This window comes from Heloderma suspectum, chromosome 9 (assembly GCF_057233095.1).
Source record: "Heloderma suspectum isolate Gila_16-S chromosome 9, 16-S_ref, whole genome shotgun sequence".
Classification (NCBI taxonomy): Eukaryota; Metazoa; Chordata; class Lepidosauria; order Squamata; family Helodermatidae; genus Heloderma; species Heloderma suspectum.
In genome coordinates this window covers 31511346-31537452 of record NC_139466.1, presented here as the reverse complement: position 1 = coordinate 31537452, position 26107 = coordinate 31511346, and the positions used below count along the sequence as shown (strand labels likewise).

At 46.3% G+C, this 26107-nt stretch overlaps 1 protein-coding gene across 7 annotated transcripts in view; it reads left to right on the top strand.

Moving 5' to 3' along the window:
- LOC146338574 (putative P2Y purinoceptor 10) overlaps positions 1 to 26107 on the top strand; it is a 65866-nt gene that overhangs the window by 1110 nt on the left and 38649 nt on the right. For 6 of the 7 annotated variants that reach the window (XM_084814059.1, XM_084814057.1, XM_084814056.1 and 3 more), the window contains exon 2: positions 20484 to 22014. In XM_084814059.1, the coding sequence (XP_084670185.1) occupies positions 20537 to 21628 (1092 nt within the window). In that variant the 5' untranslated portion in view covers positions 20484 to 20536 and the 3' untranslated portion in view covers positions 21629 to 22014. Of the gene's footprint in view, positions 1 to 19965; positions 20072 to 20483; positions 22015 to 26107 lie in introns of all 7 variants that reach the window. The other variant, XM_084814060.1, reaches the window with a different exon arrangement.

Genomic DNA, 26107 nt, shown 5'->3' with positions numbered 1-26107 from the left:
ATTTTTATTTTATTTATTATTAATTTGGTATCAGGGGAGAAAATTGGTATTTTACTAAATTTATTCCTTTTAGTTTGGGTTTGAGTTTTAGTTTGCCAGTGGCATTACTTTAAAGCACCCTTCCGTGACCTGGCACAACTCCTGTTGTGTTGGATTACAATTCCCATCACCCAGCCAACATGCCTAATTGTCATGTTGGCTGAGATGATGGGAGTTGTAGTGCAACACATCTGGAGGTCACCAGGTCACAAACGGGTTCTTTAAAATATACAGTTGCAGTCTTAGGTACACATGTGGGAGTAAGTCCTGTTGATCACACTGGGACTTAACGACTGGGATTCCTGTAGGATCAGGCTGTAATAATAATAGGGATGTACGAAAGTCACTTACCGTTTCACGGATCTGCTTTGTGGGGGGGGGAAGCTCTCCGTCCCTCCCCCTGGAATCCTCATTGGTGGGGGAGGCGCTCCCCCGGAGTCTTGCTCGGCTGGATCCGCTCCACGGGAATTCTGCGGAGCCACCGGCCAGCTCCGCCAGCAGCCGGACATCTGGCTGCTGGATAGCAGGGACGCAAATGGCAGCTGCCATAGCCGCCGCCGTTTGTGTCCCTGTATTTAACCATGATAGGCTATGTAAATATTTACGTAGCCTATCACGTCTGGGTTAAAAAATAAAAACCCCGTACGCAAATGGCAGCAGCTACAGCGGCCACCATTTGCGTTCCTTATTTTTCGCCATTTTAGTCTACGTAGACTATTACGGTGAAAATAAAGGGGAATGCAAATAGCGTAGTGTGCGCTATTTGCATTCCTTTTTGATTCGCCGTTTTAGCCTACGTATTTTTTTCTTTTTTTTACGCAGACGTGATAGGCTACGTAAGTCTTTATGTAGCCTATCACGTCTGGGTAAAAAAAAAAGAAAGACCAGACTGCAAATGGCGGTGGTGGCGGCAGCTGGTCGGAAGACCAGCCGCTGCTGGAGCCGCCACCGAAGCCGCTGCTGGAGCCGCCGCTGTCCGGAACATCTGCCCCAGGTAAGTCTCATCCTGGGGAGGATCCATGGGGGGGTGGGGGGGCAGGCTGTTCCGCCACGGATTTCAGGGGGCCGAATGCCAGTGCATTCGGCCTCACTGAAATCCGTGGCGGAATTCTCCACCATCCCTAAATAATAATGATAATTGCCAAAAACAACAAGAACCCAAACAACTTCGATCCACTACGCTGGATGCCATTTGCATCTGCAGACTAGCAGTGGACGGCAGCGGAGTGAGCGGACAGACCCGGACCTGGCCAGCAGCAGGTAGGATCTGGCCAGCGCAAACTTCGCGGGGTGGCAGAGATGAGTGGTCCGTTCCGCCACGGACTCCGGGGGGCCAGATTTTTTAGAAACCAGCCTCACTGGAGTCCGTGGCGGAATTCTCCACCATCCCTACTCAAGAGGGGCCAGGTTGCTCCTGTAATGTTCCCAGGGGAGGACTGTCAGCCAAGGCCTCCTGTCCCTTGCTTAGCTCTGGCTGGGGCCCATTGTGCTGGCTCTCCACCTCCTCTTCTTCCTCAGACGAATCCCCTTCCAGGTAGGGCATGACACAAACAATTGGTGGTTGGGGAAAAGGGAACCAGCCCAGAGGGACCGGTCATGGTGCTCTGGGGACCCCCAAAGGGCTAGATTTGTCCCCCAGGCCTGAGGTATTGCATCGCTGAAGTAACCCCACCAGGGGAAGGGGGTACCACAGGGTACTTTGCCAAGGGCCACCTCAAGCCTGGAGCTGGCCTTGCATGTTCACTCGAATGAAATCCCACTGTGTTCAGTGGGGCTTGCTTTCAGGTAAACATCCATAGGGTTGCAGCTGTAAGCTTGTACTTCCTTCCTGATAGGGGATTCTGGGTCCACTCTACAGCACCTCCCAGAGGAACAGGCGTAGGGTGGTTAGTGCTGCCTCTCTCTCAGTTGGAGAGGCTGGCTGACCAGGTAGCCACAGTGAGGGGGGACAGCAGGGCCGGGAGGTTCCAGGGATTGGCAGTGAGCCCCCATCGGGGAAGAGCCATTGGCAGATGCCCGACCATGCTGGTTCCAAGCAGGCATACAAAAACAGGACAGGGACATTGAGGCACAAGAGTGAACTAAAAAGAAATGGGCCAATATTGCTGGCCTGCAGATTCAAAGAATTCTGCCTTCACAGACACAACTAGATTGTAGACTTTGGGCTTCTCCACATTAGCAAAAAATCCCATAGAATTACCAAGGCTTTGTCTTCCAGAGTCTTTGTGGGTATAATGCTGGGTAGCCCAGGGGGGCGATCTGTTCCTCCCCCCAGAATCCTCTGGAGCAGCTCCTCTCTGTGAGGATTCCGCAGAGCCGCCCGGCTTGAGGGAGGCTAACCTGGCCCATTCGCCTCTGCGCCGATTGCCATTTTTCTTTAAAAAATGGCGATTGCCAGGATGTGCCCATAGACTTATATGCAAGATTCACAGCTCTATTTTGCATATCAGTCTATGGGCACATCCTGCTGATCACCATTTTTTGAAGAAAAAGTGAGGTGAACAGGTCTGGTTAAGGCCTCAAGCCGAGTGCTGTTCCAGACAGAATCCTCCTGGGGCAGAGGTAAGTGGAGCCATCCCGCCACGAATTCCAAAGATTCCAGAGATCCAGACTCATTTGAATTCATGGTGGACTTCTCTGACATCCCTAGGTACAATACACACGCTCCTTCCCCGCTTGTTTTTGCCAGTTTCCTTTCCATAGGTTTCCTTTATACCACCAGCAGATGGCGCTGTTTTATTGCGCACTTTTGATTTATTATGGCATTTTCAGGGTTTTATAAAATGGCAGATTCCCACTTTAAAACAACAGGAGAGGCATCTGAGGTTGACGAGGTCATGAAAAGGACCTGCGAACTTCTGTGACAGGACGATTACATAGGGATGTACGAAAGTCACTTACCTTTTCGCAGATTCTGTTCATGGGGGGGAGGTGCTCTGTCCCCGCCCCCCCAGAATCCCTGACAGGGGGGAGGCGATCCAGTCCTCCCCCCAGAATCCTCGACAGCTGGCTCTGCTCCGCGGCGGCTCCACGGAGCAGCCAGCCAGGGCCGTCCGCAGCCAGATTTCCGGCCACGGACTGGCTGGTGCGGACTGGCTGGTGTGGACTGGCTATGGCAGCCGCCATTTGCATCCAGCCAGGCAGCCGTGATAGGCTATGTAAGTCTTTACGTAGCCTATCACGGCTGGGCAAAAAAACCCAATCCCAGCATGCGAAATGGCGGCGGCTATGGCAGCCGCCATTTGCGTTCCCTATTTTTTAAATATTTACGTAGGCTAGAACGGTGAAAAATAAAGGAACGCAAATAGCGTCCACTATGCTATTTGTGTTCCCCTTTTTTTCACCATTTTATCTTACATAAATATTTACGTAAGATAAATCTGCGAAAAATAGGGAACGCAAATGGGAACTGCCATTTGCGTACGCTTGGTTTTTTTTGGGGGGGGGGATTAGCCATGATAGGCTATGTAAATTCTTACGTAGCCTATCATGGCTGCAAGGACGGCAATGGGATCGGCAGCAGCCCAGCCGCGGCTGGCCAGGAGACCAGCTGCCGGAGCCGCCGCTGCCGCCGCCACTGGAGCCACTGCTGCCGGAACCACCGCCGCCACTGCCAAATCCGCTGCATCCGCCCCAGGTAAGTGCCGTCCCGGGGGGATTCCACAGGGGAGTCGGGGGGGGGGCAGGAGGCCGTTCCGCCACGGATTCCGGGGGGCCGGATTCTAAAGAATCCAGCCTCACTGGAATCCATGGTGGAATTCTCTGCCATCCCTATGATTACAAGTGCACGATAAATGCCTCCTGCAGAGACACTCTTTGCATGTTACATGCACTCTGAAGTAGAATAGAATCCACTTACCCTGCCAGCAATAACCACAGAGTAGCAGGAAAGAGAGGGCTGGTTAACACGGCACTGCAACCTCTTGGCTTTACATTTTTAGTGATGTACGAAAGTCACTTACCTGTGACGAAATTTGATTCGCAGTAGGGGGAAAGCGCTCCGTCCTTCCCCCCAAAATTCTGGCCAGGAAGGAGGCGCCCCGTCCCTCCCCCCTGAAATTGTCTGTGGGGGAGGCGCCCCGTCCTTCCCGCCGCGAATCCTGTCCTGCCGGGACTGCAAATGGCGGCGGCCGTAGCTGCCGCCGTTTGCATCTATCACCATTTGTGATAGGCTACGTGACAATTGACGTAGCCTATCACGGCTGACTTTGCAAATCTAGCCGTGATAGGCTACGTTAATCGTCACGTAGCCTATCAGGGTTTTTTTTTTTTTTAAACTTTCGAGTTCGCGGCCGGGCGAGGCAGGAAGCCTCCCCCCCCGGCCTGAACTTCGCGGGGGGAGCAGCGAAGCGCCTCCCCCCCACCGCGAAGAAGCTTCGGCGAAAGGTAAGGGACTTTCGTCCACCCCTAGCCGTTGCATACATTTAGAACATAGGCATTAGTTCATGCAAGCCACACAACACTCAAGGTTTGCCCCTGCTTATTAAGTACACCACAGCCCAGTGCAAACTGGCTCTAAGAATGCTTTTGCAAACAGGATTTTAAAAAGAACACAGCTTGGGCCGAATAAAAAAAATGAAGTGTGCTGTGCCAGCAGTCTGTAGACATTCCACAAAGATTTACAAAGTGGAAACAAAACAGAAATTGCCAGCACAAGCCACCCACCACAAGATCTGAGGCCAAATAGCGCCTTTTTGCTGCCCTCTTTGAGAAGAGTTTCCTTTGAAAAAACCCTTGTTTCTTCAAGAGCTTTTACTACCCATAAACTTAATAGGGAGAGGCAAAGGTTGTCTGTGCAGGGGCAGAGATTGGTGCAAGTCATCCAGGAGACTACCTTGAGCATTGGCCTTGGGGGTGGGGTGGGGGTGGGGGCAGGACTGATAGGGCACCAATAGAGGAGTCGGAGGAATCCACGATGGATTCAAATGAATTCAGATTTCTATGGATCTGACCTGCAAATTCCACAGCAGACCAGCTTTTTCCAAGTCATGCAGATTCTGTGGACCTGTGAGCTGCTTTTTCACTTGGGGTGGGGGGATTACACTAATGCACATTAACTAATGCACATTGGTGCATTAGCACAAGTGAGCATTAGTGCTACTGCACACTTTCATTAATGTACACTTGTACTGTTACGCTAATGCACACTTGCACTAATGTGCATTAGAGCTAAGGCAAACTAACACAAGTGGAACAAAATTCTGGTTTAAAAAAATCTGATTCTATCAATGAGTGGACGATGGAATGAAACACCTGACAATCTGTGAAACACAGGTGGAATGGACTTAACAAAATCAGTACATCTCTAGACACCAGTGTATATACACAACTACTTCATAAAGCAGGGATCTCAACCTTTTTGGGTCAGTGGGCACATTTGGAATTTTGAGAGAGTGTTGTGGGTGCTCTCACAAAATGGCTGGCATCAGGGAAGGGGCTTGCCCATTCATAAAATGGCTGCCATGGTGGGCATGGCGAGTTACAAACCATTCATTTCCCAGAAGGCCACCTAGTGAGAAGTGGTTCACCCTTGGAGTGAACCACTTCTTGTGAACCACCCTTGGAGTGAGACCAAAGTGCAAAGACTGGAATTTATAAGCTTCTCTTTTAGATGCCTCTCTCCAGCTCATGAGCTGACAGGCCAACAGACACACATTCAGGAGACAGAGGGCTTCTCTTCCCCGAAGGTGCTTGAAGCATCGCAGGCTGGGAAATCAGTCACCCCTTCTCTAAGACCAGGGCTTCAACAGTCTAGCAGGGGAAACAAAACCTATCTCATTATGTCTAGACATAATCTATCTGGCATAAACAGCTTCAAGGTGGACTGTGATCTACTGACCTGTGTGAAAGGGCTTCTTTAGGCCAAATCACACAGGTCTACCACCAGCATATAGGAACGTTGTGAAGTCCCCTTTTTTGCTCACCAACCAACTCACTAAAGTCAGGGAGCCTGGTGGGCTCCAAGAGAGGTGTCTAGGGGCACCACGGTGGAGACTCCAACCATAAAGCCTTTGTTTGGCACAAGCATGTCATTCCCATGTCCTATTAAGCCTACACACAGTCACATTGGACCCCCAAAGGAAACTTCACCAACAACCAGGAACTGGCAAAAAGAAGTTTGAAAGGGGAATTCAAAATGCTTGGAGATTACTCAAATCCACAATAATAGAAGCTCAGCTAGAATGAATCCTGATGGTCAGGACAGGAAGCACCAGGTCCAAAAGGTCACCAGCATGGTTAACAGACAGTGTCAAGGAAGCTCTTAGAGGGAGAAACTACTAGTAGTCATGACGGCTATGCATTACCTCCAGCATCAGAGGCAATATGCCTCTGAATCCCCATTGCTGGAGAACATGATGTGCTATTGTGCACATGTCTTGCTTCTGGGATTCCCCTTGGGGCATCTGGTGGCCATTGTGTGAACAGAATGCTGGACTAGATCGGACTTTGGTCTGATCCAGCACAGCTCTTCTGATGTTCTTGTGTTCTTTACATTTTGCTGCAAGTCCCACTTGCATTTCTTTTGTATTTATATTCAACAGCCTGTCTTGCAATGACATGAAAACCAGAAAGGTCTTCGGGGGTTTTTTTGCTTAAAGAGACTTGAAAATATATATATGTGATTGTCTTGTAATGTGCTATTAATGGCTCAAACTGAATCCCATGAGGAGTAACATCTGTGCTTCAGTGTTCACCCACCCGAACATTTAGTTTTAACAAGAGCTGTGTGCAAACGGCCTCTTGAAATTCTCCACTTACTTATGAGCAGAGAGGTTTGGGAGACCATTTCACCAGATTTCTCCAGGGGGAGGAGAAATTCTCAACCGTTTCTCCCCAGGAAGGCTCCCCACTGGCAAGGCTTGTAGCACAGCTTCTTTCTTTTTTGGTAAGGGTTTGTGGGGCTTTCTTGCTGAAACAGCATGAATGGTCTTGGCAGGCCGGCCCCCAGTTTGCATCCATGGCAATGCAGGTGAGGACAGTGTTGTGTCCAGCTCCAGGGATGAGGGGGAGTTAGTGCTCTGCCAGAATCTGTCGTCCAATTTCCAGAAAGTTTTCTCCCCCCATGAAAGAGGCTTCCATTCAGGATGTTTAATAATTTATGTCTGTGGAGTTTTTGAGCTCACCAAATCCCAGCTAGCCTCCCAGGCTGCCTGCATGTCCTGATCTGCAAAAAGCCCTATGGGAGAAATTACCTCATGGTGCCTTAAACTGGGCTTTAATTGAAGTGTGGGAAGCCAAGGTGGCTATAGGCTGCTGGAGAGATGAGTATACCATGAAAAGCAGGACATTTGTGCTCACTCCTCAGCCACCTCCTGAGTAAGGTAAGCTTGAGAAACCCAAACCCAGCCCATGAGAATTTCTCCGAAATTTCCTCTCCTTTGAATTTCTTTTCAAAAGCAATTTCTTTTCTATCAGATTGAATGAGAATGGTTGAAAAAAAATGGGGGAGAAATTTTCAGCACAGCACTAGTCTTAACACTCAAGTTAAAGATGTGCCTGCCTGCTCATCTTCCAGAGGGACCTGGGGAGGGGTCGGCATCCAGAAAAACAGCAGCTACTATAAGTGTGCACACACCAGCAACATGTTTAGAATGTAATGCCAAAAGAGGAAATGATGGTGAAATGGGGATAATGATTTACCAGGGGTGTGCACCATGTAAATTCGGCCCTGTTTAACCTCAGAACCTGCACCAAATGGGTCTGAAGCACCCCGGTGGGTAACCAAGCTAATCCCAACAGAAAAACATCACTACAGACAAAAGTGTAAATTGAAATCTATTTAAGGCTTTGTTTCAGGAAAATACAAACTATAAAGAAAGTGGCATGGTGGTTATATAAGCATTAGAAACTTTCTCTACAATTACAGGGAAAGAGAATGCAACAAAAATACAAGATCAATCCAAAGAATTGCGATCGCCAAAGCTGGTATTATGAATTCGGCTAATAAGATATGATACTTTATTGCTTAAAGCCATAGGCCACCACAATGTACATTAGAGAGAGAAAGAAAGAAAGAAAGAAAGAAAGAAAGAAAGAAAGAACAGTACAGTCAAATATTTGTATATACATAAATTCATACATCCAACAAAATCATCCCTAGTAGGCTGTTTGGGCTTTGGCACGTATTTTCCTTGCTGCCAAGGCAAATTTTGCCACCTGGCCAGTGGTGAAAGCATCAGTGCCAGAAAGAAGGACACATATCTGTTCTAAAGGTGTCTATTTAGGAGGCTCTGGGAAATAATGGCAAGAAATTTATGCCTAGGATGGCCATAGAGAGGGCATATTAGTAAGTAATGAGAGACATCTTCAACCTCCCCAGACCCACAGATACAGAGTCTCTGATGGACTGGGGTATTGTCAAATCTTCTCGCCAGAAGAGGGCATTAAGGATGTACGAAACTCACGTACCTTTTCGTGGACTGATTCGCGGTGGGGGGGAGGCGCTCCGTCCCTCCCCCCGGAACCCTCGACGGGGGGGGAGGCGATCTGGTCCTCCCCCCCGGAATTCTGCCTGGCCAGCTCCACTCTGCGGCGGCTCCATGGAGCAGCCGGCCAGGGCCATCTGCAGCCGATTTCCGGCTGCAGACGGGCTGGTGCAGATGCAAATGGCGGCCGCCATAGCGGCCGCCATTTGCATCCAGCCAGGCTGCCATGATAGGCTACGTAAGTATTTACGTAGCCTACCATGGCTAACCCCCCCAAAAAACAAAAACCAGCGTATGCAAATGGCGGCAGCTATGGCGGCTGCCATTTGCGTTCCATATTTTTTGCTGTTCTAGCCTACGTAAATATTTACGTAGGCTATTACGATGAAAAATAAAGGAACGCAAATAGCACCCACTATTCTATTTGTGTTCCCCTTTTTATCGCCGTAATAGCCTACGTAAATATTTACGTAGGCTAGAACAGTGAAATATAAGGATCGCAAGTGGTGGCCGCCATAGCCGCCGCCATTTGCGTATGCTGGGGTTTTTTGGAGGGGGGTTAGCCATGATAGGCTACGTAAATACTTACGTAGCCTATCACAGCTGCAAGGGCAAAAATGGCGGCTGCAGCAGGCCGGCCATGGCCGGCCAGGAGACCAGCCGCTGGAGCCGCTGCCACCGCTGAATCCACCACATCCGCCCCAGGTAAGTTCCATCCTGGGGGGATTCTGCGGGGGGCAGGGGGGCAGGAGGCCATTCCTCCACGAATCTGGCCTCACTGGAATCCATGGAAGAATTCTCTGCCATCCCTAGAGGGCATGCATTGTAGACACAATGCTGTAAATAGGGATGGATGGAACACTTACCTTCCATTCCGTTCTGTTTCCACTGGGGGGGGAGGCGCTCCGTCCCTCCTCCCAGAATCCTTGATGGGGCGGGAGGCGAACTGGTTCTCCCCCCCGGAATCCTGCCCGGCCGGCTCCACTCCGCGGCCAAGCCAGGGAGCCACCAGCCAGCTCCGGCCACCTGCAGCCGGACATCTGGCCGCTGGGCAGCCCTGCAGGGACGCAAATGGCAGCTGTCATAGCTGCCGCCATTTGCGTCCCTGTATTTAGCCATGATAGGCTACGTAAATATTTACGTAAGCAATTACGGTGAAAAAAAGGGGAACTCAAGTAGCATAGTGGACGCTATTTGCATTCCCCTTTTTTTCGCTGTAATTGCTTACGTAAATATTTACGTAGGCTAAAAATGGTGAAAAAACGGAACGCAAATGGTGGCCGCCGTAGCCGCCGCCATTTGTGTACGCTAGGTTTTTTTCCCTCTGCCGTGATAGGCTGCGTAAATACTTACGTAGCCTATCACAGCCTCCGCAGGGATGCAAATGGCGTCCCTGCGTTAGCCGTGATAGGCTACGTAAGTATTTACATAGCCTATCACGGCTATGAAGAGGAAGCGAATGGTGGCCGCAGGACGGCCGCCATTCGCAAAACAGCATGAACGGGAGCAGGTAAATGCTCCGTTTTGTGCGCCTTTTGTGGGTTGGGGGCAGCAGGGACTTCGTCCCACCCGCCTTTTGTGGGTTGGGGGAGCGGGGGCTTCGTTCTGCGATGGATTTCGGGGGGCCAAATGCACTGGCATTCAGCCTCACCGAGATCCGTCGCAGAATTCTCTGACATCCCTAGCTGTAAATGATTTCTGTAAGTGAGGCACAGTCAGAGTTGTAAAGTAACTCTCCAGACCAAATGACGTCTTATATAATGGGTACCAGCAAGAATAAGGCATTTGTGAGATTGTAACCAAATCCATCCACTTAGAATAAAGAAAAAAAATTATTTAAGCCTCTGCCTTACTCTATCAGAAGGGAAAGAAGGAAAGGACTCAGTATCAATTCCATAAGCTTGCAACATAGGTTTGGTCAGGTTTACCCAAGACTTTTGGGATGGGGTCTGAACCTGCTCTTGAAAGCATTTTTTTGGAAGGCGGGAATCGCTCATATGGGTCAACTTGAGCCAATACAAAGCAAGAGCAGCGTGAATAGATGTTTTAACTGAAATCAATCCTACTTCTGCCCTTAGAAGGGCCCCAGGTGTACTCCGGGGCACAGTTAAGAGAGATCTCATAAAAGAGTTCTGAACCACCTCAAAAATAGAGGCATTCGTGTATCCCCATACCTCAGCACCATATGTCAGTTGTGAAACTACCTTCTTCTGAAATATCTCAACTGCAGGGGCAACCAAACTTCCCTCTTGTGATCGAGAGAACTGAAGGAGAGATTGAGTAGACTGGGATGATTTCAGCTTAATTACATCTAGATGTTGTCTCCACGAAAGTCAGGGGTTGAAATTAAGGCCCAAATATCTAAAGTTGTTCATTTGTTCAATGGATTAATTGTCCAACTTCCACACATGTGTTTTCCTTTTCTTCCCAAATACTAGGGATGGCGGAGAATTCCGCCATGGATCTCAGTGAGGCCGAATGCCAGTGCATTCGGCCCCCCGAAATCTGTGGCAGAACGAAGCCCCCCCACCCCACCATCCCGTGAAAGGCACACGAAACAGAGCACCTACCTTGTGCCATTTGCTCTGCTTTGTGAATGGCGGCCACATCTGCGGCCGCCATTGGCTTCACAATTTTTCCCGTGATAGGCTATGTAAATACTTATGTAGCCTATCACAGCTAATGCAGGGACTCCATTTGCATCCCTGCGGAGGCTGTCATAGGCTACGTAAATATTTACGTAGCCTATCAAGGTGAAAAAAAGGGACTCAAATGGCAGCGGCTACGGTGGCCGCCATTTGCGTCCCTGCACAGCCCAGCAGCAGATGGATGTCACTGCGGGCAGCCCCAGACGGTGGCTCTGCGAAGTTGCCATGGAGCAGAGCCAGCAGGCGAGGATTTCGGGGGGAGGGACGGAGCGCCTCCCCCCCACTGCGGATGTCACAAAATGAAACAGGTAATTCATTTCGTACATCCCTACCAAATACTACAATTTTAGTCTTAGCATAGTTAATAGACAAATGCTCTCTTGTGCAAAATGTACTCAACTTTCTCAAGAGCCTTCGCATACCAATTAATGTAGTGGAAATCATTGCAATATCATCTGCATATAGGAGGACTTAGAGTTTAACATCCTGAATAGAAGCTGGGAAGCATTTCAAATCACTCAGTTCTTGTACAATGCTATTAACATAAAAATTAAAAAGAAAAGGGCCCAATAAACATCCCTGATGCACTCCTTTATCAGTTGGGATGCTTTCTGATACCAATCCATTCACCCCCAGCCTAACTCTAAGAGTGGTGTCGGAGTGAAGCATTTAGATTAAAAGAAACAGCCTTCTATCAATGTTTGTGGCAGATAGCTTTTGCCACAAATGATCTCTGTCTACAAGGTCAAAGGCTGAACTAAAATCCACAAAAGTAACAAATAACTCTTTTATATCATGCTGAGAATATTTCTGTATTAGGTGATGGAGAACAAAACACTGGTCTATTGTAGATTTCCCTTTTGCAAACCCAGCCTGTTCTTCAGCTAAAATCCAGTTTTCAGCTGCCCATGACTCTAATTTGTGTAAAAGATATTTAGTATATAATTTTGAAACAACATTAAGCAGACTGATTGGTCTAAAATTATTTGGATCTGCTTTAGAGCCTGTCTTGTGATTAGGAACAGCAGTGCTCACTTCCCAGCCCTGGGGGATTTTTCCATGCCGGTTTATATAAGTAAACATTTTAGCAAGAATTGGGTACCACCAAGTAGAATTAGACCTGAACAATTCACCAGCAAGCATATCCTCTCCAGGGGCCTTTTTAGGAGGCAGGGAGGCAATCAAATCACACACTTCATCCGAGGTTACTGGTTCACAGTCAGGGCAGGAAAAGAAAGACAAAAAAATCCCTGCCATGAAGGTGATCAGATGGGGTCCCAACAAAAGATTGTCTAAACAAGGCTGAAAAGTGAGCTTGCCACTGTGAGGAAGTAATTTGATTATCAATAGAGCCATGATGTCTCCTTGTCCCTTTTGTCACTAATATCCAGAATCTAGTTGAATCTCTTTCTAGAATTGCCAGCCCTAGCTCCATCCAGGATTGTCGTACATACTCGTTCTTTTTCTGGTGCAGGAGATTTTTATACTCTTTGCACAAGCTGATGTAGACAGTAAAATTTTCTAAGGAGTCTTCTTGCCTCAATCTCCTGATTGCTCCTGCCAGCCTACATTTCTGGGCAGTGCACCGTTTATCAAACCAGCCTTGACTAGTGTGCAGGCCTGGAAAAGGAGCTTTAGTAGTGACCACAAATGGTCTACGTTCTTTCACTATTTTCCCATAAGTTCCCAGGGGGTCCAGGGAGGTAAAAAATTCCTCTCTCAAAGATAACATCTTGGGGGTTACTAGAAATAAGTTTATTTCTTCTTGCGTTCCAACACAGACCTTTTTCTCCCTGGGTTAGTAAATTATTTGCAGAAGCGAAAATGAGGGGAACTTTTCCAGTTGGTGATGAAAGACACATCTGAATTGGCATGTGATCACTCTCTGGTCTAGTAAGGACTTTAAAGTTGTTGAAAAAGAACAGAGCCAATTGTGAGAGGATCATAAAATCTATCACACTCCTGCCCCTTGGGCCAATATATGTATATAAGTTCGAATCTGGGTCTATATCTGTCCCATTACATATATATAAGTGAAACTTAACAACAAGAGCAAAGAGGAATTGAACAGTTTTATTAAGCCCCAAATCCTTATAATTTTTAGTAGGGAGAGAAGCCAGATCGTCTGGAGTAAGTCCCATTTTCTCACCAATTTTAGCATTGTTTTGTCCTATTCTAGCATTCATATCACCTGCTATCAAGATTTTTGGATCAGCCTGTATTTCAAATAAGGTGGAGAGGGCCCGATCAAGTTAATTCCATATGGAGGTATCTTCATACTTTGAATTCTGAGGGGGAAAATATACATTTACTATAAAAAAAAAGGTCAGACCTGAAGGCCAATCCACCTGAAGAATTAAGATGTTACTACTATCGCTTACATCAAGCTGTAAAATATTTGGGTTATTATCCACTGAAACCATAGTTGCTAGACCGCCCCGGGCACAGCCTCTACTATCTGATTTGTTAGCTGGTTGGGTATACACAAGGTATCCTGGAAAAGTGGGAACAGTTGTAGTGGTAGCCCAGGTTTCATGAATAAAAAGAACTTCAAACTGAGTGCAATTTTTAAAAAAAATTCTCATCTACAAGCTTGGAGGCCCATCCTGCAACATTCCAAGAGATTAATCTAATAGAAATAGCAGTGCCAACCTGTGGAGAGGAAGATAGTCAGCATGGACCAGCCCTCTTAATGCTGACAGTGGCTTGTTTATGGAGTCCTGTTGCTTCAGATTTATTTATTTTATTTATTTATTACATTTATATCCCACCTTTTTTCCTCCAAGGAACTCAAGGCGGTGTACATCCTCCTCCTCCTCTCCATTTTATCCTCACAACAACAACCCTGTGGGGTGGGTTGGGCTGAGAGTCTGTGACAGATATAATTCTGCTATCCCTATCTCCACATGGCCTGTCTATTGCTGGGGTCTGAGAGGGTGGAGTTGACCACTGTTTGCATGCGACTTCTAGCCCTATGAAGTGTCCGTCAGCTATACAATTCTGTGCTTCATGGTGCATAGTTTGAAGGTGGGGCGGGACAGTGGCCCTTTTTTTCAGAGGCTGTGCAGGAAAGCGGGGTGGTAAATTTATTTCTGCTGTAACTTTTTGAAGTTTGGTTTGAAAGAATCCCAGCTCAGTTAAATTTGATTTTCCTAAAGAGATGAACTTGAGAGGCTCGATAGCAGAAAGTGGCAAGGAGGATGGTGTCAGGCAGTGCTGCGGCTGTATTGCGATTTGCTCATCTGCAGCCTTTTTCTCCAAGGAGTTTAAATTAGATGGTTTCAGTAATCCTGTGTGGCTGATATCATCTGACTGTAGAGCTGGAACCTGAGGAGGCTTTTGCGAAGGGTCCAAAGCAGGGTGGCCTTCGGCTAATCTTTTCAACAGTGCATGGAGCCTGGTAGTAATTGACTGTTGTTCCATTACTGGCAGGTCATAGAATGTATCAATTAAAGCTTCTTCTTCAGGTATCACAGAAGTAAATCGTTGTTCAATTGGAGAGAATTCTTTACCAGAGTCTATATCATATTGGCCCTCAGTCCAGTGGGCCATACAGAGAAGGTTCTTATTCGTATGCCTGGTAAAATCTAACTCTTTGACTCTAATCTCATTATCATCATGATCTAGATTTATTAAATTGTTAGAGTCAAAGTTTATCAGAGTTGACTGTTTTTTGACAAAGGGGGTCAGAGTCAGGAGGGTCTCTTGTCTATAGGTGTCAGTATTCTGACATTTCACAGACAATCCTTCAATCAAAGGTTGGGTCCAGGTGTTTACAAAATGTATTTTCACCTGTATCCCAACATTTGCAAAAGCCCCCCTATATGTGAGGATAGAGTGCACAGTGGAGGTTTTAGTGAAGGTTGTTTTTATCCCAAAATTAGGGTAGTTAAAGGACAGATCTTCAACATCCTCTATGTCAAAAATTGACAGAAAACGTAGCCCTATGTCACTAAGGATTTGTAAAAAATAATACTTCTTTTTAGTTTGAGACAATTTGCTGCTTGGCCTTGGAAAATTACAGAAGACCAGCAGGTATTTTAGAAGTGTTATAGATGGGTTTGCTGCCAAAGGCAATTTAGTCATGCAGATAATTCTATCTATACCTAGGCCTCCAGGTGTGGGAGAATCATTAGGTAGTAATTTTACATCAGCTGGATTGAGTGACAAAAGGTCAGTACTTGCTGCCTGTGGGTCAGGGTCCTCGACTACTGGGGGTAGAGCAGGAAGATGCAACAAAGGGTTTTTCTTCCCCCAAGAGCTCTGAGCCATCTTTACCTTGTTAGGGCTATAATTTTTTCCCTGAACTTTGTTGTCCATGAGTCTAAACAACCTCTTAAAATTAAAATGACTATTAGAAGTACTGTAGCAGGATGCTAGCTTCTTTTTTCCCTTGTTAGGTTTACCGCCCCTGCGGGAATTTTTCTGAGTCAGGGCTTCTCTCTTGGGTCTTCTCCCAATTTTTCTCTTGGCATTGCTAGAAGGGCTAGGAATTGTTTCTTTAGCTCCCAGCACCGTGGGCTCCCTCATTATATCAGCCCTTGCTTGGCTCCCTGTTGGAGCTTCTAGGGATCAGTTTGTGTGCTAGCTTGAACACAACTTTTCCTACCAATATCACACTTTTGGGGGGCAGAACCTGTAGCCCAGAGTAACTTAAGAGAAGGATCTAAACCCAGACCCATTAGGTCTCTCAGAATTTGCTTAAATTCTATATTTGATTGTTTAATATCTGAAATATCTCGTAGGAGGAACTGCAACGTATTTGCAAATAGCATATTTTGTGTCCCCATGACATCAAGGCAAACTGAGTCCAGGGAAGGTTTTAAAAGTGCCTGAGGGCTTAAATATTCCTCATAGGCAGGAGCAAAATTAGCCCTTTCCTCCTGCGGCACATCTGAGTCCGGGTCAGATTTTTCTAAACAATTCTGGTGATGGGATTCTGAGCTCTGTGGCATATTTGCCTGTTGAGCTGTTGAAGGCTCCAGCTTAGAGAAAAAATGTGTAATTTTAGCCTGTGCTTTTACTCGGCGTTTAACTGGGGCCTGCAAGAATGCAGGTGAAAGGCCCAGCTCTTTATAATTCCTCCTTGTATATACCATTCCTAAGCTATTTAAAACTATACACTACCCTATTAGTATCTTATAACATTTGGCACCATAACCCACTTGGGTAAACTCAGCAGCAGCAACAATAACTTCCAAACTTAAAAATTAAAACATCTAAGACAACCAAAAGCAATAGAATAAAACATTAAAAGATAATTTAAGATAGTTGCAACAGGCTAAAATAAATTGAACTAATTAAAATAATTAAAATAATTAAAATGAGCTTTCTAATTTGAGATTGTTTCTGTGAACATTGGAGAACTTAAAAATGATATTTTGAGTTTATCAACTCTAAAACTATAAAACACTAACATATAATTTGAATCAAATAGGTAAAATATTAATAAAATATGTTATCAACATATATTAAAATAGGTTTAATGTATAGTCTCTGTATAGTGGCTCGACAGTCCTCAGCAGAATATCAACATATCTTATTGCAGTAAATGTTCAGGCCTTTTGTGTAGCAGTACTTCCTTTCATCTAGGGATGGATGGAACACTTACCTTCCATTCCGTTCTGTTTCCGCTGGAGGGGGAGGCGCTCCATCCCTCCTCCCGGAATCCTTGATGGGGGGGGAGGCGATCCGGTCCTCCCCCCCAGAATCCTGCCTGGCCGGCTCTGCTCCGCTGCCAAGCCGCGGAGCCACTGGCTGGCTCCAGCCACCTGCAGCCGGACATCCGGCCGCTGGGCAGCCCTGCAGGGATGCAAATGGCGGCTGTTGTAGCCGCCACCATTTGCGTCCCTGTATTTAGCCGTGATAGGCTACGTAAATATTTACATAGCCTATCACGGCAGGGGGAAAAAAACCCAGCGGCCGCCATTTGTGTTCCCTTTTTTTCGCCTTTTTTTTTTTTCACCGAGATCCGTCGTAGAATTCTCTGACATCCCTACTTTCATCTGTCCCAAATCCTGCTGTTAATCAATTTTGTTCATCCCAAAAGTCTTGGGTAAACCTGACCAAACCTATGTTGCAACCTTATGGAATTGATACTGAGTCCTTTCCCTCTTTCCCTTCTGATAGAGTAAAGCAGAGGCTTAAAGAAAAAAAAACTTTATTCTAAGTGGATAGATTTGGTTACAATCTCACAAATGCCTTATTCTTGCTGGCACGTATTATATAAGATGTCATTTGGTCTGGAGAGTTACTTTACAACTCTGACTGTGCCTCACTTACGGAAATCATTTACAGTATTACGTCTACAATGCATGCCCTCTGCCTTCTTGGAGGGAAGATTTGACAATACCCCAGTCCACCAGAGACTCTGTATCTGTGGGTCTGGGGTAGGGATGTATGAAAGTCAATTACCTTTTCGAAGGGTGACATTCATTGTGGGGGGGAGGTGCTCCATCCCTCTCCCCGAAATTCTGTCTGGCCGGCTCCACTCTGTGGAGATTCTGCATAGCCACCAGCCAGGGCTGCCCGCAGCCAGACATCCAGCCACTGGGCAGCCTGCAGGGACGCAAATGGCGGCTGCCATAGCCGCCGCCATTTGCGTCCCTGTATTTTGCCGTGATAGGCTACGTAAATATTTACGTAAAAAAAAATATCAGTGGACGCAAATGGCGGCAGCTACTCCATTTGTGTTCCCTTCCCCCCCCCGATAGCTATTTGCGTTCCCCTTATTTTCGCTGTAGTCTAGGTAAATGTTTACATAGACTAGGCATGCCAAAATAAGGAACGCAAATGGTGGCGCCCATGGGCGCCGCCATTTGCGTAAACACGGTTTTTTTGTTGTTGTTTTTACTCTGCCATGATAGGCTATGTAAACATTTACGTAGCCTATCACGGCTGACTGCAGGGACGCAATCGGCGGCGGCTATGGCCGCCGCCATTTGCAGACCCGGCCGGCCAGGATTCGGGGGGGGAGGGACGGAGCGCCTCCCCCCTGGCCAGAATTTCAGGGGGGAGGGATGGAGCGCCTCCCCCCCACCGCGAATCACATTTTGTTAAAAGGTAAGTGACTTTCGTACATCCCTAATCTGGAGTATTGTGTCCAGTTCTGGGCACCACACTTTAAGAAGGATGCAGACAAACTGGAGAGGGTTCAGAGGAGGGCAACAAAGATGATCAGGGGACTGGAAACAAAGCCCTATGAGGAGAGACTGAAGGAACTGGGCATGTTTAGCCTTGAGAAGAGAAGACTAAGGGGAGATGTGATAGCACTCTTCAAGTACTTGAAAGGTTGCCACAGAGAAGAAGGCCAGGATCTCTTCTCGATTATCCCAGAGTGCAGGACACGGAATAATGGGCTCAAGTGACAGGAAGCCAGATTCCATCTGAACATCAGGAAAAACTTCTTGACTGTTAGAGCAATACAACAATGGAACCAATTTCCTAGGGAGGTGGTGGGCTCTCCCACACTGGAGGCCCTCAAGACGAGGCTGGACAGCCATCTGTCAGGGATGCTCTGACTTGGATTCCTGCATTGAGCAGGGGGTTGGACTCGATGGCCTTGTAGGCCCCTTCCAACCCTACTATTCTATGATTCTATGATTCTATGTATGCAGCTTGGTGACTGCTGGCATGCAAACCCCAGGAGGTTACCCACAAGGGAATGTGGCCCTTATGGTGAAAAGAGTCTCCCACCCCTGCTATAGAACACGTATCGATGTTCCTAAGTGAGGTTGTCAGGGGCTGGGGAAAACTCCCTGTACCCAGTCATATCCGGTTTGGGGGTCTTCTTATTTATTTATTTATTTCATTTCTATACCACCCAATAGCCGAAGCTCTCCGGGCGGTTCTTCCCATGCCTTTGGTACAGTACTGAAGCACCTAGGCGTGTAGCAGAAATCTGCAACAGAATCAAAGGAGTTCGAATTTCTATGAATCTGACCTGCAGATTCCACAGTAGACTGGCTTTTTCTAAGTCACCCAGATTCTGCAGATTTGCGGACCGTTTTGTTGCTGTTGTTTTAAACTTTCCAGAAGTTTCCACACATTTACTCATAGAAAAATAGGTAATTAAAAAAGAACAACCACCACCACCACCGGCTGAAAATGCACATTTCCACCATAGCCTAAAGCATGAAAATGCACATGGGGGGGGAGTTGCGCATAGTTGGGGGATTTGCAAATTTGTGCAAATGTGAATTTGTGCAAATGTGGGGAATTGGAAAAATCCAATTCCATCAGTGAGCGGACAATGGAACAAAAGACACCTGATGATCCACGAAATGGAGACGGAACAGATTTTACAAAATCTATCCATCCCTAAAAGCACCCAACACACATGAGTGGGACACTAGTTTTTATAGGCATCCATGCCATTGTATATTTTCCTTACACTGTCTGCCTCTTTAATTTACTTTTGGGAATGTTGGTTGTGAAGGGGGAAATTAATCCACATTAGGAGAACAAAATTTGAATCTAAAGCTTTACAACTAAACATAAGACTGTTAGCTTGGTTCCATTCATCCCTCCCCCATTTATATCTTGAGGTAGGACAGTTACCCCCTTTTCCTTAACTTGAACTGCACACTCATGTCCCTTTAATGTGAGTTTGAGATACACTGCCCCCTAGTGCTTTCTGAATATCCTATCCTCAGAATGGGTAATGATCACACCATCTTGGAGTCATCTGACAAGAAGAAAGATTATGTAAGGCTGTAACATCTGGAGATGTATGAAAATATTGGTTGCTAGTCACACCCCACCCCTGACATTAAGAGGATGTGCCCTGGTTAAAAATACTTTTGACTTTAGTTCCTCTTGCTTTCTTGTGATTTCATCAATGGACCCTGCAGAAGTGAACACCCCAGGGAACTGTGCCTCTATGCAACTGCATTTGTGTTGTGACGCCATTTGAGTTTTTCTTCTTCTGGCATCAAAATGTCTTGATTCTGGTACTGAGTAAGTGTGTTTAAAGCTACAATCTTAATCTCTCAGGTGTGGGCCAAAACAGACATTATCTTAAATCTGTATCTAGCAGCTATGTCCTTTTTTCATATTTACTCTAGAGTAGATGCAGGGGCAATACAGATCAGGACCCTAGTGTGGGGGGTAGGAGGGTTTTAACACCTCCCCCTGTTATGGGCCCAACCAGATCAGGGCTGCTGAACCTACTCTAGAGTAAAAATGAAAAAAAAAGACGTAGCTGCTAGATGTAGATTTAAAGTAATGTCTGTTTTGTCCCTGTGCTTATGTTTCTGTGCATGGCAATAAGTGTTCTAACTTAAAGTAAATAATAATAATAATAATAATAATAATAATAATAATAATAATAATATTGGTGATGATGATGTCTTTTCAATCCTCTTAACAGCAATCTTCTAGTGAGCCTCAATTGTCTTCAAGGAGCTCACTGACCTGATCAAGATGTGGTACAATAACTCATCAGAAAATTGCTCTGATCTTTCGATGGGTTTCCAGGCCTCCTTGTATGCAGCCACCTACATTATTATTTTCATTCCTGGCCTCCTTGGAAACAGTGTTGCCCTTTGGGTTTTGTGCCGTTTCATCAATAAGAAAAGCAAAGCGGTCATTTTCATGATTAACTTGGCTGCCGCCGACCTGGCCCACGTCTTTTCTTTGCCCTTACGGATCCATTACTACCTCAACCACAGCTGGCCTTTTGGGGGCTTTCTCTGCCAGTTATGTTTCTACCTGAAGTACCTCAATATGTACGCCAGCATCTGCTTTCTGACCTGCATCAGCATCCAAAGGTATCTCTTCCTGCTTCATCCTTTCAAAGCCAAGGACTGGAAGTGCAGGTATGACGTAGCTATAAGCATGGCTGTGTGGGCTGTGGTTGGGGCTGCTTGCTTACTCCTCCCAATCCTGAGGAGTCCTAGCTTAACCCACAGTACCAATGCCTGCTTTGCAGATCTCGGAGTGAGACAGTTGACTATGGGAGCCTCAGTCGCTTTGGTGGCAGTAGCTGAACTCTCTGGATTTCTGGTCCCCCTTGCGATTATCATTTGTTGCACATGGAAAATAGGACGATCACTGCAGGACTCCTACATCTCTTCACAACACACCAACGAGAAGCAGAAAGCGTGGCACATGATCTTAGGATGTGCAGCTGTGTTCTTCATATGTTTCACACCCTATCATATGAACTTCCCTATATTTATGATGGTGAAACAAGGGATCATTGCAGACTGCTCTATACGTCATCACGTTCTGTACTTCCATGCCATTTCTTTGTGCCTCGCAAGCCTCAATTGCTGCCTGGATCCAATTCTCTATTATTTCATGACTTCAGAGTTTCAGGAAAGGTTATTCCGGAGAAGCGGTACCACCATCCTCAGCCGTCTCACCTGTCTCGACAGCAGCACGACCACAGCCTCCTCAGGGGAAAAGAGTGAGGGGGATAAGACAAACACAACTGTTCTGATGAGCTATTTTTGGACGCTTCAGCCACACAAATTTGAAAGTGATGGCATGGAATCACCTTTGTCTTGTTAGTTAAAGGATGGTTGACACATGTGTATACTTCACTTGATCTCCCATCACTTGGTTACTCTGCATTTCATGACCCTCTGCTGAAAGTGTGGACTAATTCCATTGAAAAGTATCGAGTCCCAGCTGTTGTTGGCTAATATGAAAGTTCTATGTGTGGCGATTAATCTCTGGTGGCTCACAAGTTTTCACTTGATGCAACCATCAATTATTAATTTTAGTACTGCCCAGGCTGGAACTGGGAACCCAAGAATCTGTGTGCTACTGCTACTACGGATATCAGTTTGAGCAGTTCCTGTGCAGTGAAGTGCTCCTAGGTTTTGCGGTGACTATACCCACCAAAGCCAGTCGTTGGCATCCTCTCACCCCAAAGAGATAAGAAAGGCTTCCAGGTCAGTCTGGCACTTTGCATGGGCAATGATGTTGTGTCCTAAGCATGGTTCAGAGCAAGGAGCTGAAGCAATGGCTCAGAGGGAGCTGTTAACATTGGAAAGGTCTGGGCAGAGTCTGAGGGTTTATATAAGTGTAGTCTACTACCTGTCTTCCTGGTTCAGGAGTTGCAGCTGGTTCTGTTTCTCATTGGGTTGAATCCAGATTGGGTGGAATCCAGATGTATTCTGGATCCAACCATGCCAGTAGAAGTGGACTTCCCTGCCCTCTCCTTCCCACGGCAGCCCCTCCAGCCTCTGAAAATACTAAATAAAGAGTCAGGAGACCCTGCTGAATGAGAGTGAGCTGTAAGGTGGGGGAGAGAGGGATCTCCAAAAATCAGGCAAAGAGTCCTTCTGCCAGCAGAGATCTTCCTCTCATGGAAGGTCTCTTCCCCTCACAGAAGGCAGATCCTGGATCCAACCCCCTGTGTGCAATACAGACTTGACCATCCTCCCAAGTAGAAGTTGGATGAAAGGGTCTTCTGGCAGCCAGGTGGGTGTTCTGACAATGATCCTCCTATCTTGTCTGCCACCACCTATGGTCCAGAGAGCTGTGGGATGTGGGAGGAGAGTCAGGAACCAAGGCAAGGCTTGGGGTTGGATCAAAGGGTTTTTCAGGACCCCAGGGCATAGCATCCCTATGGCTTCCCTCTCATCTTCTATGAGAATGTGGTTTGCTGCAGAATGCCAAACCCCTTCCACTGAAGTATTCCCCTGAAGTCTGCTTGGCTGGAAGCCTGTCATATGGATGGTCTCTGCACACATAAATGGCACACTCCACTGGGAGGTTTGGGGCATTCTGGGAAAAATAAACTAGCAACTGTCAGGAATGCCCCCAAACGAATGATGAGTGGATGATGAGAACAAGGAACTATTCCTACCCATCCGTCATTCCTTCATGACACATAACAAGTGTTTCATAACACTGAAGGAAAGAGACCACTCAGCGTGTGTGTGTGTGTGTGTGTGTGTGTGTGTGTGTTTCTTAGTTGTAAAATGGTTGCTTTCTGTTTAGGGGCTGTCGCCAGGAGGGTGAAATTGTCAGCCCAGGAAACAGAAATGCAAGTGGAGGAAAGAAAGCTAATTTATTATGAGAAACAGAACCTTAGCAAAAATTCTTCCTCCCTTCTGATTGGCCGACAGGTTGGGAGGGCACATTAAAATAGTGTATATAAGTGATCATGGAAAGTAGCTTTAAAATTAGACAAAAGAAGCTGATCCGACAACAAGAAACTAGACTCTGTCCTGCAAATAGACTGGGATGAGCTGCTTTATTGCTAGGCCTTAGCTTAAGAAGAGAAAAAGTCTACACTAGGTTTAGATAAACGTCTTCCATATCCTAATTGCTCTTATGTTTAAGTGCTAAATTTGTAAAAAAATCTGGGTGTCCCCCACCCACCAGAAAGAGCAGTAATGTTTTAATTGCTACTTTTAAAAAACATCAGTAAAATCTAAATCTGTTGTTGGTTTGGCACTGGGGCGATGCCCTGATTTTCACCCAGCACCTTGTTCAAGGGCAGTGAGTTGGATGGATTGATAGATAAGGTACAGACAATATAAATAAATATAAATGTAATAAATAAATATAGGGTTTTTTTAATGGAGACAGCCAGGAAATAAAGACTTCCACTTGATGGCAGCAGTGAGGACCGGGGGGGGGGGGCAGGCAGGGTTAAGTTAGCTGGTTTTCTCAAGTTCTGACAGCACAGACTACAGTCTGGGTTGTCACAGTAACAAATTAAAATGAATACGAACCCACTACTGAAAGTATTTCACCCAAATTAAAAGATATGCACTGGTTGCCAATGTGTTTTTAGTTCCAGTTCAAGGTAGTGATCTTTAAATGGCTTGTGGATAAGATACTTAAAGGGCTGCATTTTCTCATGTACCTGCCCAGTTTTTAAGATCTGGTTCAGATGCTCTCCTCTTGGTGACCCTATCACCTGAAGTTAGGTGGGTCAAAAGGATCTTCTCAGTGGTGGCACCCCAATTTATGAAATGCCCTCCCCCACGTAGGTTTGCAAGGCATCCACATTGTTGTTCTTCAGAGAGCAGGTTAGGATTTTATAATTTATTACCCAAGTTATTTAACTGAAGGTTTGCAGGTTTGGCTGATTTTTATCTACAGTTTTTATTTGATTTTATAGTTTGCATTGTTATAACTTGTAAGCTGCTTTGGATATTTTTTTTTAAAATAAATATATACATTATGTGTCTGACTCCCAGCTCATGACTGTTGGCTTTTGACTAGGGGTGGACGAAAGTCACTTACCTTTTCTCGCAGCTTGTTCGCGGTGGGGGGGAGCGCTTCGCTGCTCCCCCCGCGAAGTTCAGGCCGGGGAGGAGGCTTCCCGCCTCGCCCGGCCGCGAACATGAAAGTTAAAAAAAAAAAAGTCCCCTGATAGGCTACGTGATGATTCACGTAGCCTATCATGGCTAGATCTGCAAAGTCAGCCGTGATAGGCTACGTGAATCGTCACGTAGCCTATCACGGGTGATTTAAAAAAAAAAAAAAGCGCGTACGCGAATGGCAGCCCCCATAGGGAGCCGCCATTCGCGTTCCTTATTTAGTTGCTGTAGTCTACGTAAATGTTTACGTAGACTACGGCGAAAATAAGGGCAACGCAAATAGCGTTGCCCTTATTTTCGCCGTAGTCTACGTAAACATTTACGTAGACTACAGCCACCAAATAAGGAACGGGAATGGCGGCTCCCTATGGGGGCCGCCATTATCCGTACACACTTTTTTTTTTTTTTAAAGTCACCCGTGATAGGCTACGTGACGATTCACGTAGCCTATCATGGCTGACTTTGCAAATCTAGCCGTGATAGGCTACGTGAATCGTCACGTAGCCTATCAGGGGACTTTTTTTTTTTTCTTTGATTGCAATGGCGGGGGCTGCCGCTCCCGCCCCGCTCGAACACCTGACGAACCGCCAGCCGGACCCGCTGCCGGGAGGGACATTCAGGGAAGGTAAGTCCCGTCCCGGGGGGGGGGTGCGGGGTGTGGGGGGTGCGGAGGATTTCTCCCCGAAACTTGTTCGGGGGGCCGAACACATTGGCGCTCGGCCCCCCGAAGTTTCGGGGAGAAATTCTCCGCCATCCCTACTTTTGACTCCTTCTTTTTGACTCCTGGATCCCAGTTCTCACTGAGCAACTGCCTGTAAACCCAGCCTTGACTGGTATGGATGTGTACAAGCTTTTCTACAAGAGGCTGTTAATCTGCTGTATCTACTTTCAGGTTCATCACAGAATTGAGATCTGAGCTCTACACAAAGAGCTTTTCCTTTCCTGCTTTTCTGCTACTAATCTCTAGGTGGCGCTGTACTGTAGCAAAATAATGCAATTACACCAGTAGGAAAATACATTTGCTTTTACTTTTGCAAATAATATTCCATTTTTCCTGCTCTAAAAAAATCCTGTGAAAGTGCTCTTAAAAAACAAAAGTGAAACTGGAGGGTTATGTCATCATCTAAAGAACCCACAAGCAACTGTGAGTAAGGGGTGACAAGTGCAGAATAAATGCCTCAGGTAGAAAACCTTTATATGTGAAAACACCCTAAGAGTCTATTTACACAATCAGTATATGTAGTTAATTCTCTGATTCTGCATACAGACTTCAGTCTATGATTACTTACTTAAAAGTAGGGCTGTGCATTGACACCCCCCCCCCCCGATGCACTTCAGAGGCTAATTTGGATCTTCTGCATCAGTCCTGATTCACTTTGGACTGATTTGGACCCAATCTGATTCTCTTCGGATTTGGATCCGAATCGAGATTTGAATATCCAAATTATTCGGATTTTATGTTTTCCCATGACTTGCATTGGAAAACTGAAATGACTATATCTTTTTCAGTTTTTATTATAAAGACATGAAATTTGGACCTGGCAGCCCCAATGGAGATGACTGAATCTGCCAAATTTCAGACAGTTTGGCCCAGTATTTCTTGTGTTCGGCATAGGTAAAATTTGCTTTTTTCAAGGAAATCTCTCAAAGCAAAGAGCTGTAATTCTTCAGTGCTTCCACACAAGTGCATGAAATTTGGGCACAT